The sequence below is a fragment of the Pogona vitticeps genome, chromosome 1 (assembly GCF_051106095.1).
Source record: "Pogona vitticeps strain Pit_001003342236 chromosome 1, PviZW2.1, whole genome shotgun sequence".
NCBI classification, from domain to species: domain Eukaryota; kingdom Metazoa; phylum Chordata; class Lepidosauria; order Squamata; family Agamidae; genus Pogona; species Pogona vitticeps.
Genome location: NC_135783.1, coordinates 91,811,921 through 91,827,044, shown reverse-complemented (window position 1 = coordinate 91,827,044; position 15,124 = coordinate 91,811,921). Strand labels below are relative to the sequence as shown.

The 15,124-nt window shown below is 41.8% G+C and overlaps 1 protein-coding gene across 1 annotated transcript in view; it reads left to right on the top strand.

Moving 5' to 3' along the window:
• Nucleotides 1-15,124, top strand: part of KPNA5 (karyopherin subunit alpha 5) — a 28,645-nt gene that overhangs the window by 1,179 nt on the left and 12,342 nt on the right. The window contains exons 2-9 of the mRNA XM_020802187.3: nucleotides 6,130-6,263; nucleotides 7,838-7,939; nucleotides 8,029-8,128; nucleotides 9,961-10,055; nucleotides 10,614-10,745; nucleotides 13,256-13,344; nucleotides 14,192-14,291; nucleotides 14,602-14,765. Of these exons, the coding sequence (XP_020657846.1) occupies nucleotides 6,130-6,263; nucleotides 7,838-7,939; nucleotides 8,029-8,128; nucleotides 9,961-10,055; nucleotides 10,614-10,745; nucleotides 13,256-13,344; nucleotides 14,192-14,291; nucleotides 14,602-14,765 (916 nt within the window). The remainder of the gene's footprint in view (nucleotides 1-6,129; nucleotides 6,264-7,837; nucleotides 7,940-8,028; nucleotides 8,129-9,960; nucleotides 10,056-10,613; nucleotides 10,746-13,255; nucleotides 13,345-14,191; nucleotides 14,292-14,601; nucleotides 14,766-15,124) is intronic.

Below are 15,124 nucleotides of genomic sequence, written 5' to 3'. Positions count from 1 at the left end.
CTCCCCTTTTCACTGGTATTCCTGTGAGAAGGTGAGAGGAATTTAGCAGGAAGGGAACGTGTGTACATGGCAGTACTGCTGAGTGCTTCCTCTGCCTGGTTTCTTTAAAGCAGACCTGGGCAAAGTGTGGCCTGTGGGCCACATATGCCCACGAGCCATTCCTGTCCAGCCTGCCCGTCGCTGCTCCTGTCTGGCCTGCCGGTCACCGCTGAGTGAGCCAGAACTCTGGCTCCGGTCACCCAGCATGGCAGTAAGCAAAACTTGTGAGATCCGACGCTGGGATCTCGCGAGTTTTGATTGTTACTCTTGAGCCGAAGGCTGCGGAGCCTGTGTCTCAAGAGGCCAGAAGCGATCCTTGTGCAGGTGTTAGGTAGTTAACTATGTGAGCCTTGTAACTATGTGATGACGCATCACGTCGCCTACGTGGGATAGAAGACAGTCGGAGAGGAAGGCCGTGGGGGAACGGAGGACAGGTGAGTTAGCTCAGTATCGGGACTTTTTTTCCTTTTCCCCCTGCAGTGAACGAATTACAATGCTCACATAGTTAACTACCTAACACAGTTCAGATTTTTCATGTGGCCCCCTATAGAAATTAATTGCCCACCCCTGCTTTAAAGGGAAAGGGAAGCGTGAACACTAATAGCACACTTGAATGCCTTCAGGTGGTAGTGCCTCTTTTCCTGTCTGATGTTCCTGTCCAGGAACAGAAAAAGCCAACTGGATAGGGAAACAGGTTGTGACCTGCTTGTCTAAGGCTGTTTGGATACCTTGGCCAGGCAGATGCTGAGTAGTCACCAGTCTTCCTTCTGCATAACTTTGAAGATGGTGCGGATTACACTGATCTATAGCCAAAATGCTTCCAAAATAAATGTAGTCAGACTTTACTAATTCTGAGTCGCTGAGAATGAAAAAGATGCTTAAAATTGTTGATTGGCTCTAGTTTTCAAATATATTATTGGATATATGATCCTTGACTTGGAAATGGCGGAGGATGAGTGAGCTATAAAGGGAAGGGATCTCAATTTAAACTAAAAATGGCTAAAATACATATTTGACTGGATCTGTGAATAAATCTGACTGTGTTTGGACAGTATTTGCTTTTTAGACAGAACAAATTTCTGTAAGAGACCCCCACTACATCAATATAGATTGGCCACTCTGATAGTCATTGGAGCCTGGAATCAAAAGTCTTGAGTATCCATCACTTGTTGAATCAAGGAAGATTTTGTTACTACCCTTACAAGCTGGGTCTGCTGAGGAACTTTGTCGAGGCCATGGACAAAACACAAGCAGCTTTTGAGTACATCTGTGGAAAATTTCCAAAGTTAAGTGAAGCTAAGATAAAGGAAAGTGTCTTTGTTGGTGTTCAGCTTCATGAACTTCCTTGAAATGATGCATTTGATTATGTACTGCATGGCAAGGAAAAGGCTGCATGGGAAGCTTTCCAGTTATTGGCAATAAATTTTCTCGGAAACAAGGCAGACAACTACAGGTTGGTGGTGGAAAACCTCCTGAAGTCTTATAAAAACCTTGGTTGGAACATGTCACTTAAGATACATGCTTGCAGACTATTGCTGGACAGCGACGAGATGCTCCATTTAGTGAATACAAGAAACAAGCTAAGAACTGCTGAGTAAACACCAAATAGGACTAAAATATGTAATAATAGATTTTTATCTTTTGTTTCATAATATATTTTATATAATCTTTTTGCTGATTTTTAGTGTGACACAAACAGGACATGCAAAATATTATCATGTAAAGCAAGCATAAACACATGAAAAGACCTAGGTTTACAATTTATGATAAAAACTACACAATATATTTATAGATGTAAAATATAGAAATTTATACATCTTGGAAACAGTAGCCAGTAGGTTGTTTCAATTGTCATATTTAAATTCAACACATCAAAATACATATTAAATAGCACATTTTACCTCTGAAGCAGATGTCTAAAAAATTGTAGACCAGTCTTATCAGGCAGCCATGCAGGCAGTCTCCATTTATCTCTGCAGCTTCAAAGATGGGAGGAGCAATGATGGTCTGTTGCACTTAGTAGAAAATAGCATCAGGGCTTGAAAAATGCACTTGTCCATTCGTCTGTGACGAGTGAAAAATGCTGCTCATTGAGTCACAGCTCCCTCTCTGCCTGCCTCCTTCTCCTCTGCCTGTCTCTCTCTAATCCTGCAGTTCTCCCCTCCTGTTGCAAAAGGAAAACTGCCCTCTTCATGCGAGAAGAGAGTTTGAATGATACATAGAGATATAGCTCTGCAGGAGAATGTAGAGTAGCCCCATGCTGGAGAATATGGAGATTCCATGCTCCCAATTTCAACCTAAAGAGGACATATCCTGGGGTGGGAGAGAACTGTGGCTCCTTAAGAGCCTGGGTGCTTTTGCTTTCAGTTTTATTTTTGCTGGAGACATTCAAAAGGCATTCAAAATACCAGCTTCATGATCCCACAGGCACGCAGGTAATAAAGCAACCCAAGTCTGAGGGTATAAACCAATAAATTGCAAGGCTATAGTCTGGTCCTGCTGACTGGTGAAATTTTTGACTGACTGGTGAAACATTCTAAAAAATTTTCAAGCCCTAGGCATCATGGTTATCTTGGCAAGGAGAGTTGTTGAAACATGGGCATGGTTTTGCTGCACCCGATAGCTGTAAGTAGGTCTGCCAGCTTTTTGTGCAGCGTATGTTACTGTGTGCTTGTAATGGTGGTTGAACTGGGGGGCTTTTATTTCTATGCTGTGAAGTTTCTTGTTCATTGCTGTATATCAAATTGCTTTTAAAGAATTAGCCTGCTTTTTGTTTTTATTCTTCTAGAGCTCCTTGGCACCCATAGCTATGCACTTCATGACTAGAATTTCAATGTTTGAGTTGAGTCTGAGTGGGTGATACCAATTTCTTTATCATGTTAGTTCTGTGAGATCTTTACATAGATTCAAGAACATTTGAAAGCCACATGTCATGAAGATTTTGTAACAAGCTAGGTTGATTTTTAGTATCTAGTTTAAAATCCTTGAAAGCCATACTGCATATGTTCTGTATTATTATTAGTATCATGTATTAGTGCCATCTGAACAAGTGGGAGTGTGTTTTTGAACAGAAAAAAAGTGTTGTGTCTGAGTAGGCACGCATGAATATTTGAACTAAATTTTCACCATTTTAGGGATATACGGATTTTAAGATAATGCAAGTATTGACTAAGTAGAAGTACTTGTCAGACTAGAATGGAGTCGTGTGCTAATAACGTGTGAATTGAAAAGTAGTAATAGTAGGGACATGGTGGTGCTGTGAGCTAAATCCTTGCCAACCTAGCAGTTCAAAAGCATGCAAATGCGAGTAGATAAATAGGTACCACCTCGGTGGGAAGGTAAAACGGCGTTCCCTAGTCACGCTGGCCATGTGACAATGGAAACTGTCTTTGGACAAGCGCTGGCTCTACAGCTTGAAAACAGGATGAGCACCGCCCCTGAGTCGGACACGACTGGACTAAAAATGTCAAGGGTAACCTTTTAATAGTAGGGAAATTAAGTAGTATTATTACATGTTTCTGGAGGTGAATTGATGGATAAGCATTGGTATGTTATTTGCTTTGTCTAGATGGTACAGTACAGTGAACACATTTGTGTTTTTCCCCTATTTGATACTGAAATTCCTGTCCCACATATAGATTTCTCAAAAGATAGATATGGTGGTCAGGCAATCCCATTTCTTTAAGGACTTGCCATTGTTGTGGTCCACACAGTCAAAGGCTTTTATGTAGTCAATGAAGCAGAAGTAGATGTTTTTCTGGAACTCTCTCTTTCTCCGTAATTCAGTGCATGTTAGCAATTTGGTCTCTAGTTCCTCTGCCCCTTGAAATCCAGCTTGTACTTCTGGGAGTTCTCGGTCCACATACTGCTGAAGCCTACCTTGTAGGATTTTGAACATAGCCTTGCTAGCATGTGAAATGAGTGCAATTGTATGGTACTTGGAGCATTCTTTGACACTGCTGTTCTTTGGGATTGGAATATAGACTGATCTTTTCCAATCCTCTGGCCACTGCTGAGTTTTCCAAGGTTGCTGGCATATTGAGTGTAGCACCTTAAAAGTGTCATCTTTTAAGATTTTAAATAATTCCACTGGAATGACATCACCTCCACTGGCCTTGTTGTTAGTCATGCTTTCAAAGAAAGGCCCACTTGACTTCACTCTCCAGGATGTCTGGCTCAAGGTCAATAACCACACTATCTGGGTTGTCCGGGACATCCAGATCATTCTGGTATAATTCTTCTGTGTATTTTTGCCACCTCTTCTTGATGTCTTCTGCTTCTGTTGCGTCACTGCCATTTTTGTCCTTTATCATGTCCACCTTTGCACAAAAGGTTTGTTTAGTATCTCCAATTTTCTTGAACAGATCTCTGGTTTTTCCCTTTCTATTAGTTTCCTCTATTTGCACTGTTCATTTAAGAAGGCCCTCTTGTCTCTCCTTGCTCTTCTTTGGAAGTCTGCATTCAATTTTCTGTAACCTTCCCTATCTTCCTTGCATTTGGTTTCCCTTCTCTTCTCTGCTATTTGTAAGGCCTCATTTGACAGCCACTTTGCTTTCTTGCATTTCCTTTTCTTTGGGATGTTTTTTGTTACTGCCTCCTGTACAATGTTATGGCCCTCCATCCATAGTTCTTCAGGCACTCTGTCCACCACATCTAGTTCCTTAAATCTGTTCTTCACTTCCACTGTGTATTCATAAGGGATTTGGTTTAGATTATATCTGACTAGCCTAGTGGTTTTTCCTAATTTCTTCAGTTTAAGCTTACGTTTTGCTATAAGAAGCTGATGATCAGAGCCACAATCAGCTCCAGGTCTTCTTTTTGCTGATTGTATAGAGCTTCTCCATCTTTGGCTACAGAGAATATAATCTGATTTTGGTATTGCCCATCTGGTGATGTCCATGTGTAGAGTCGCCTCTTGTGTTGTTGGAACAGAGTGTTTGTGATGACCAGCTTGTTCTCTTGACAAAAGTTTATTAGCCTTTGCCCTGCTTCGTTTTGAACTCCAAGGCCAAACTTACCTGTTGTTCCTTTTATCTCTTGACTCCCTTCCTCAGCATTCCAATCCCCTATAATAAGAAGAACATCTTTGTTTGGTGTCAGTTCTTGAAGTGACACCATATGTGTTGTAAGATAAAGGTAAAGGTTCCCCTTGACAATTTTTGTCCAGTCGTGTCCGACTCTAGGGGGCGGCGCTCATCCTGCTCTTCAAGCCATAGAGCCAGCGTTTTGTCCTAAGACAATCTTTCCGTGGTCACATGGCCAGTGTGATTTAGACACGGAACGCTGTTTACCTTCCCACCGAGGTGGTACCTATTTATCTACTCGCATTTGCATGCTTTCGAACCGCTAGGTTGGCGGGAGCTGGGACAAGCGACGGGCGCTCACTCCGTCGCGTGGATTCGAAGTTACGACTGCTGGTCTTCTGACCCTGCAGCACAAGCTTCTGCGGTTTAGCCCACAGCGCCACCACACTCTTCTTAAATGATTTCTTTGTTGAGCTTTCAGAGCGGAATATTAAAGTTAGTGTATATGTGTATGTATGAGAAGTAAGCCCTTTGCAAGGAGAAAGAAGTTCTACTTTGTCAGATGGGATGATTTTACCCTATTAAAATGCCTTTTTATGTAAATATGACAGGGTGGTATTGCAGGTTACATGGCTATTATATACATAGTTGTGCCTCAAAAAAGGTTGGGAATCAGTGTGTTAAAGGTTTCACAAAACTGAAATCCCGCAGTAAGTTGTAACTAGAGTTAGCCCTTGGATTAGTGGAAATTACAGAGTAGTTGATTCAGCAACCAACCCAGGGTTCAGGGGATCTACTCTAGTTGCAACTTACTGCTGAATTTCAGGGTAGTTGCAACTTACTGCTGAATTTCCGTTATCTGGTAATAGCTAAAATTCTCTGTGTAGCAGATAAATGTTGTTGGTATTATACAAGGAGATGCAGATCCTCTTTTTATGAATTCACTGTATCTATTCACATGTATGTCTTGATTGTTTCTTTTTGCTTTCACAGAACCAGTTGCAGTCAATATAAGAAAATGTCATCCTTTTCAGTTTTGTGTGATCTCTGTTGCTTTTTATCATAGATACTATGGCAAGCCCAGAAAAAGATCATTACAGAATGAAAAGTTATAAGAACAATGCCCTCAATCCTCAAGAAATGAGGCGACGAAGAGAAGAGGAAGGTATTCAGCTTCGGAAACAAAAAAGGGAAGAGCAAGTAAGTGTATAAAAATATAGTCTGCCATTTTATTTCTGTTTTGTTTTTTTAAGTAAGTCTTGTGTAAATAATTTGCCTTCTTAGTAGGAATGAGTAGGATTGTTTGTACCAAAATAGATTAGCAGAATTATCTGTGTGTCTGAATGTGTCTGTGGTCTGCTAACCAGCCATTCCCAACCATTTTTTGGCCACAGTCCTTTTTAGGAACATTTCATCAGGTTCCAAGGCCCTGTGTCAAACAAGGATACAGCATGAACAAATGAACAGAAAATCTCCTTCTCCCTTTTTTCAATCTGTGCTTCCCTTCAAATGTGCCAGGGAAGCACAGCCATTCTCCCCTGTTGAGAATGGCTGTGCTAAACTAACAGATAGTAGGAAACTACTTAGGCGTTAATTTGTGTGATGTACCATTGTTCATAATTGTTCAGCATCCTGTGGAAAGCACTTCTTTGGTGATACACAGGATTTTTTTTATTTGAGATTCAATTTAGGTATTTTCCTGATTGTGTAAACACAATATTTACAATAGTTGATTATGTGTGTGTTCAGGATTCATTTCCAGAAAAGTGAGTTTATTTCTTGTTTTTTTAACATAGCAGTTTAATTTTCATAATAAAAGAGTATTAGAATAAGAAGTGCCATGTTGGATAATGCCAAGAGCCAAATTTTTATTCTTTATCAGTGACCAGCCAACTGTCCCTGAATACAAGCATCTGGTGCTCTTAGATACATAGACTTGAGGGAAAAATGAGACACATAAAGACACAATAGTTACTGTTTATAGATTTGCCCTGGACAGCCTTCTAGAAATCTTTCCAGAGAGGGAGAAATAGTAATTATTCTTTGAAGATAAATAACTTCTCTATTACAGCATTACATGTTGCTTTTTATATAGTACATCTCAGTTAGAAAACATCTAGGCACAATTTAGAGCTAAGATTACGCATTCAAGCACAGGTTCTTTTGAGACATTTTCTATTTTCTATACAAATTAATCTTGTTCTTCTTTAACCGTTGCTTGTAATAAACACCAAAGTAAATAAAAGTGTGGCTAACTGTATTTCTAAAATTATGTTATGGCCATCGCAGTGATTATGATGATGTGTGTTCAAACTGATTCTGATTTATGGCAACCCTTCAAGAGTTTTCTATCTATAAACTGCTCAAAAGTTGTTTAGCTGTCCTTCCTTCTGAGATACTCTGGGATTCTGCAACTTGCTCAGGGTTGCACAGGTAATAGAGCACATCAACCGCATGCATTCCTGGTGATCTCATTTGGTGCCTCTCTTGATTCAAAATCCTGATCCTGGCTCCATAGCCAGGCACATCAATCACTGAGGTATATCAGCTCAGATTTGGATCAAAGATCTTGTTTCTAAAAGGGATGGGAAAAGAAATATAAGAAGGCACTTCATCATAGATTATACATGAAATCACTTAAGTACCTAGAAAATAGAGGATATTGATCAAATGTGTTTTAGAAGTGAGAAACTAATAAAACAGTTGTATTTTTTTATGGAGACAAATCTTATGATATTGCCTATCAAAAATATTATTTCACATTTTTTATTCAGTTATTTAAACGCAGAAATGTTTATCTGCTGGGAAATGAAGAATCAATGCAAGAAAGCCCAATCCAAGATCCTGATGTGAGCTCTACTGTACCTATTCCTGAGGTAAACAACCACAAACTAAGCATATTGACAGAGGTGATTTAAACATTTGACATTGATTTATCTCTTTCATATTTGGTTTTTTTTAAAAGGAAGATGTAATTACATCTGATATGGTACAGATGATTTTCTCAGATGATCCAAACCAACAACTTGCAGCAACCCAGAGATTTAGAAAATTGCTTTCTAAAGGTAAACCACTTTTGTGTCCTTTGCTGTGTGCTTTTAAAAATTGCAGTTGCTAATGTTATTCCCATGCATTTGAAAGCATATTGGAAAAACAGGTTCATTCTCAAAACAGCTTGTTGAATTGTTTTCATCTGTTTTTAAATCACATGTGTGGTTCGGTTGATTCAGCTGTGATGGCTGAGTGCCAAAAAATCAGAATGTGAAAACAAGAGAAACAAGCAGCTCAGACAGTAGCAGGGCAGGGATTACATCCTTTGTTCATATTCTGCTGTACTTTCCTGCTCTAGTAATCTCTAAGAATGCTAAGAGTTGTTTCTGTGACTCTTGTTCTCATCTGCCTGAACCAACATGTTTCGTGGTCAGGACTGATAGGAGATATAATACAGTGGTGCCTCACACAACGATGTTAATTGGTTCCAAAAAAAATCAACGTTGTGTGAAACATCGTTCTGTGAAACACCATTTCCCATAGGAATGCATTGAAAACTGGTTAATCCGTTCCAATTGGAATGGATTGCCATCGCTGAGTGAAAATCCCCATAGGAAACATCACTGTGTGAAACAATGTTTCCTCCATTGGAATGTATTGAAGCCGACTCAATACATTTCAATGGCTTTGCGAAGTCCTTTTTCGCTCCTGTAAAAGTGTCTTACAATGTTTGGAAGCCGTTTTAAATGCTTGCAATGGTTAGCCCACCTCCTGAAACCTATGCAAACTGATTTTGGTGTTGTTCTGACACTTCGTTAATTTATGGTAATTTTTTGTTTTTCCCCCTCATTGAAATGCATGGAGTTCAATGAGGGGGAAAAACAAAAAATCACCACAAATTAACGAAGTGTCAGAACAACACCAAAATCAGTTTGCATAGGTTTCAGGAGGTGGGCTAACCATTGCAAGCATTTAAAACAGCTTCCAAACATTGTAAGACACTTTTACAGGAACGAAAAAGAGACATCGTTGTGTGAAAATCCCCCATAGGAAACATCGCTGTGTGAGGTGGCAAATTTAACAGAAAAAGGCATCGTTGTGTGAATTCATCGTTGTGTGAGGCACCCGTTGTGCGAGGCACCACTGTATATAACCAAATCTGGGGTGTCTCAGAAACAATTTTTAGCATTCCTGTGACAACAGTCATACAGTTTATGATAAGAGCTGTAATATCTAACCCCATCTGGAGACGACAGATTCCCCAGCCTTTCTGTAGCTGATTGGTGGGCCCAGTCTTAATTGTTATAGATGTAATTCTTACATTCTTCTTTCAGTATTTGAAAACCTGTCTTAGTAATGTTTCACTGATAAATGGAGACCCACAAAGAAATCATAGATATGGAAGGGACACAGCAGAGTATGCTCTTTTCCTCACAGTTACATCTATCCCTGTTATATGGTTATTTTGCAGGGCAAAGATGTTCATCTTGAAATCAGGAGAAGAGCATTTATAATCCCAAGGCAATCAAGCAGTTGCAACAATTTAAGCGTTGTGGGGAGGTTGATAGTGTTTAATCCCTATGAATAACTCTGGCTATTTTAAGGCTTGTATTGGAGTCAAGGGATGATTGCACAAGGCGTTTTTGAAGCAGTGATGAGCTTGATTCAAAGAGATAATATAAGCTTATATATCCTTCTTGTCTGCAAAGCAGAGTGACTCGCTTCACATTGAGCTTTGTTGCTTAATGGGGACAGAAACCATTCCCCCTCCAGGTCCAGTATTCTAGTAACTATACTATAGAAGCTCTGTTACTTAGCCTTTTCTTTATTCATTCTCTTTCTGAATCTTCTTCTGAAACTGGATGTAGCTTTAGCTTTTGTGTATTGAATTAATCTTTATTTTTAGAACCTAATCCTCCAATAGATGAAGTCATACAAAAACCAGGAGTTGTGCAAAGATTTGTGAAATTTTTGGAAAGTCATGACAATTGTACTCTTCAGGTGAGTTCATTTGGAAATATATGCCAAGATTTTAGGGAAACATCAATATTCTAACAGTTCATATTTTTCTATTGGGATATGGTGTTTCTTCTTCTTCGTCTTCTTTGCTGGCCCTAACGCTGTTGCAGGAATAATACTTTTTATAATAAACTATACATAGCCTGTGCTGCAGGGTCAGAAGACCAGCAGTCGTAAGATCGAATCCATGTGACAGAGTGAGCTCCCGTCACTTTGTCCCAGCTCCTTGCCAACCTAGCAGTTTGAAAGCATGTAAATGCGAGTAGATAAATAGGTACCATCTCAATGGGAAGGTAAAATGGTGTTCCCTAGTCACGCTGGCCACGTGACAACGGAAACTGTCATCGGACAAGTGCTGACTCTACGGCTTGAAAAACGGGATGAGCACCGCCCCCTAGATGTCAGACACAACTGGACTAAAGATGTCAAGGGGAACCTTTACCTTTATATACATAATATTAACAATAAAAACTGCCTAGAAAGTAAGTGTGAGCTTTGGCAGAATGTTTTGTTTAAATTAACTGTATTTTTGTTTCTTAGTTTGAAGCAGCATGGGCTCTTACAAATATAGCATCTGGAACATTTCTGCATACTAAAGTAGTAATAGAGACTGGAGCTGTCCCAATTTTTATTAAATTGTTGAATTCTGAACATGAAGATGTCCAGGAGCAGGTAACTTTTTGTTAATGTTCATCAATTAAATAAGTGATGTTTGAATCTTGAGTTTCATAAAGGAAGACTAATACAGAGGTGTAAAGTTAGCACTGACACACTAACACTGTTATAACAGTATTGCTTGACATTAAGAATAGTGATTGCATAGATTTCCAGTGATGCTTATTTCTTAATGATGCCTGCCTCCTATAAATAGGTACAGTGGGGTCTCGACTTACAAACTTAATCCGTATTGGAAGGCAGTTTGTAAGTCGAAAAGTTTGTAGGTCGAATCTGCATTTCCCATAGGAATGCATTGAAAACCATTTAATCCGTATCTGCTCTTTTCCGTCCATAGAAACTAATGGGAAGGTGCTATTCCGCCTTCTACCACTAGAGGGGGATATTTTTTCCTTTTTTTTTCCTTAGGTCAAGAAAGGTTCAGAAAAGGAGGGGGGAGGCAGGGAACAGTTTGCAAAGCATTTTTAGCCAAATCAAGCCAAGCAGGTTTTGGGGAAAAAGGGGCAGCAAAGGAGGGAGGGAACACCTTTTCAATCAAGCACATTTCAGACAACAGAACAGTTTGCAAAGCACTTTTTCAAACAAGACAAGACAAGACAAGCATCAAGAGCTTGGGGTTCCCGGGATTGGAGTCAAGAGACCGGGGTTCACATTCCCTCGGCCCTGGCAAGGTCGCCCTGCTGACCATTGAAACAACACTGTGAAGCGGAGGAAAGGAGCCGGGCAGGGGGTCTGTTTGGGTGCTGCTCCCACTTTAAAAAACCTTCTTGCATCCCAAAAGAGGCAGGAAGAGGCAGCCCGCCTCTTCTTCTGGGGAGGGGGGGTGCTCTCCTTGCCTGTCCTCCCCTAAAAGTGGGAGGGAGGGGGAGAGAGACAGGGCAACCCCCCAGGACTGATGACGGGGGGCAGCGACTGTGGGGGTGGGGGCTTTCCCTCCTTCCCTGCAAGGATCTCCCCTCAACACTCATCTCTCTCTCTCTCTCCCACCCTCCCTCCCCAGCACTTGGGGTGGCGGCGGCCAGGCAGCTTGGGGACCGAAAGGGGAATCCGTCCCGCCTCCCCTCCTTCCACCGCAAGGATCTCCCCTCACCACTCCTCTCTCTCTCTCGCTCTCTCCCACCCTCCCTCCCCAGCACTTGGGGCGGCGGCGGCCAGGCGGCTTGGGAAGAAAAGGGGAATCCCTCCCGTTTCCCCTCCTTCCCCATAATGATCTCCCCTCAACACTCCTCTCTCTCTCTCTCTCTCTCTCTCTCTCTCCCACCGTCCCTCCCCAGCATTTGGTGGTGGCGGCGGCCAGGCGGAAACTTACTGTTCCTGTTTGGTCACCTCCCCCCCTCCTCCTCGGAGCACGACTCAGACGGAGGACTCAGCTGGTGAGCGGCGGGGCCAGCATCCAGAGTCCCCCCCCCAGGGAGATGGGCTCCCTGCTTGCTGGCTAGCCCCCTCGGGGCAGCTACTCTCCCCCTGCCGCCCCCTCCTCCTTGCCATGGGGGTGTGGCTGTGCGGGGAGAGCCTGCCTGAGCACGGAGAAGCGGAGAAGCGGCAGCTGGACGGGCCAGGGTGTGCGTGGCGACCACTCGCCTCCTGGGCTCTGCTTCTAGGGGGAGGGGTGAGTCAAGTGTAGGGAAGGGGTGCATCCCCCCCCCAGGCCACATCTGGACAGCGGCGCCATCCTCCTCCTCTCGACGCTTCTGCCTGGGTAAAACTGTGGTGGTGGAGGTGTGTGTGTGTGTGGGGGGGAGAACGGGAAGCGGCTGGAAAGAAAAGCTCTGTGCCTTCCCCCCAGAACCGACCATGAGTAATCAATTAGCAGGCAGGGTCAGACGCTGCACCTCCGGGAACAGAAAGCAAAGGGAAGGGCTTTTGTGGAAGGTTTTTTCCCGCGCATTTCCCTCCCTTTCGTAACTCGAAATAGAGTTCGCAGGTCGAGGAAATATTTTCCCCTCAGAGCAGTTTGTAAGTCGAAAAGTTCGTCTCTCGGGCTGTTCTTAAGTCGAGACCCCACTATATATGCTGGACTATTTGAAAGCCTTTAGGATGAAAGATAGGCGCCAGATCATTGTTACTTCTATAAAATTTCTAAACTCATCGTGTGAAATATGAAGGAATGCACTTAACATGAAAGGAATGAGTGCTGACACTTTTGTTCTTTCAAGAACTGACTGCTCTTGTGTCATCATTGGGCTTGAATGCAGTGCTGGCACATGTGGTGACACACAGTTTATACCCAATCTAAGGTTTTTCTTCTTCCCATTAAATTCTGTTGTAATCTTCCAACAGCTTTTAGAACTGAGCTACAAATGTAAAGTTTTACTATTGTGCTTTTCATTGTTTTGTATGAGTGGAGTTCACTGATATAATAATGATATTGTATGCATTACTGAATTCTTGTGCATGTTTCTTTATAAAACATTATGAAGTAACAGCAGTGTATAAAAGTTTACAGACCACGTGGCTGAAGTGCTTCACAGAAATCTGTAATATTAATTGATCACTTTCTTTCTAAGGCAGTGTGGGCTCTTGGTAATATTGCTGGAGATAATGCCGAATGTAGAGATTATGTGTTAAACTGTGGAATCCTTCCCCCCCTCTTACAGTAAGTATCGATAATCTACACCAATAAAAAGAATTGCATGTGCCTAAAAATTTGAAATATGTAGACTTAATTTCTAACTTTTAAATAGTAGCTGAATGTAATTCTTATTATGGCAACCCATTGCTAACATTCTAAGGAATAATCCCACCAAATGTAACGAAATTTACTTTCAAAGAGACATGTACGAAAGTACAGAAGGCAAAATAGTTCAGAAGCTGACTTATTGATGTTATTGGTTATTATTACACTTCTCCCTTCAACAACACTGGGGTTAAGGGTTCCAGACCACTTTGTAGTTAAAAAGAATCAGTGTGTAACTCTTATTCCCCCCTCCAATGTAACTGGAAAGCATAAACAGCTGGTTAACACTCTCTTACACACACACCCCTCCCTCCCTCAATTCATGTTAGCTTCCTGGCATCTCCCAGCATCTCCCTGGCCACCATGTGGAGGCACCATGACAGGAGAGGGGGCCAGTCAGGCTGCTGCCATTGGACCAGGGACTGGCACACTGCTAACAACATGGCCCTGGGTAAGCCTGAGCCCAAGACCCACCTCTCTCAAACCACTTCCTAGATATGAACAGCAACACTGTTTTTTACTTACTTATTTAGTTATTTTAAAAAGTTACTTATTTAGTTATTTTTAAAAACTGTGCAGCTCAGATCTGTGCAGCCTAAAGGAGTATTCAGTATTTCCAAAGAAATTGTAGTAATTATGGATATAATAAAAATTCAGTTCTTTCATAAAATAATCCATAAAGAGATTACATGTGATAAAGTTGAGACAGTCTCATGTTAATGATGAGAAAAATCTATTTCTAGTTAATGTTTGTATATTTTGACAGACTCCTAACGCATTCTAACAGACTCACAACAACTCGGAATGCAGTCTGGGCCCTTTCAAACCTTTGTAGAGGGAAGAATCCACCTCCAGATTTCAGCAAGGTAGGCCCCATATTTCACAGTGCAGAGATGCTCAAATGACAGAAGAAATAATTTACTTTGATACTGCACATATTCTCATATTAAATGGCAGATAAGAGGAGGCACAAGATGATATCCTCCCCTGTGGCACCTTAAAGGTGCAGGGAGGCTTTTATTTAATGCAAGCTAAAAGATGTTCAAACCTAATCTAAATTATGGTGGTATTGAAATGAAATGAAGAGGAATTATTGTAATCCCTTTAGACACATTGCTTCTTCTTTTTTGTTAAAAAGAAGCTGATCATTACCTTTTCTTATCTCTTTCTCTCAAGGTTCGTCCTTGCTTAGGTGTTCTCTCAAGACTGTTGTTTAGCAGCGACCCAGATGTGTTAGCAGATGCTTGCTGGGCACTTTCATATCTTTCTGATGGACCAAATGATAAAATCCAAGCAGTTATTGACTCTGGAGTTTGCCGAAGATTAGTGGAACTTCTGATGTAAGTAACCAAGCATGCATTAAAAATGTTATGGAAAGCACTGAGAAGTATTGGGGAGGCTCAGAAAAGGATTTGGGGAGGCCACATGAATCCAGCATTGCAGTGCACTTTGTAGGTGAATTGGTATCTCTCTTAAACTAGTGGTTCCCAACCTTTTTCGGACCATGGACTGGTTGGAGGGTGCAGGCTCCGTGCACGGGGGGGCAGAGGCCCCCTGTGCTCACAGGTAGGCATGGCACGCTCGCGGAGGGCGTGTCATGCTCATGGAGGGACATGTGCTTGCGGAGGGGCGTGTTGTGCATGCGTGCGAGCTTGACACCCACCTGCAAGCGTGGCATGCCCACCATGCAGGTGTGGGG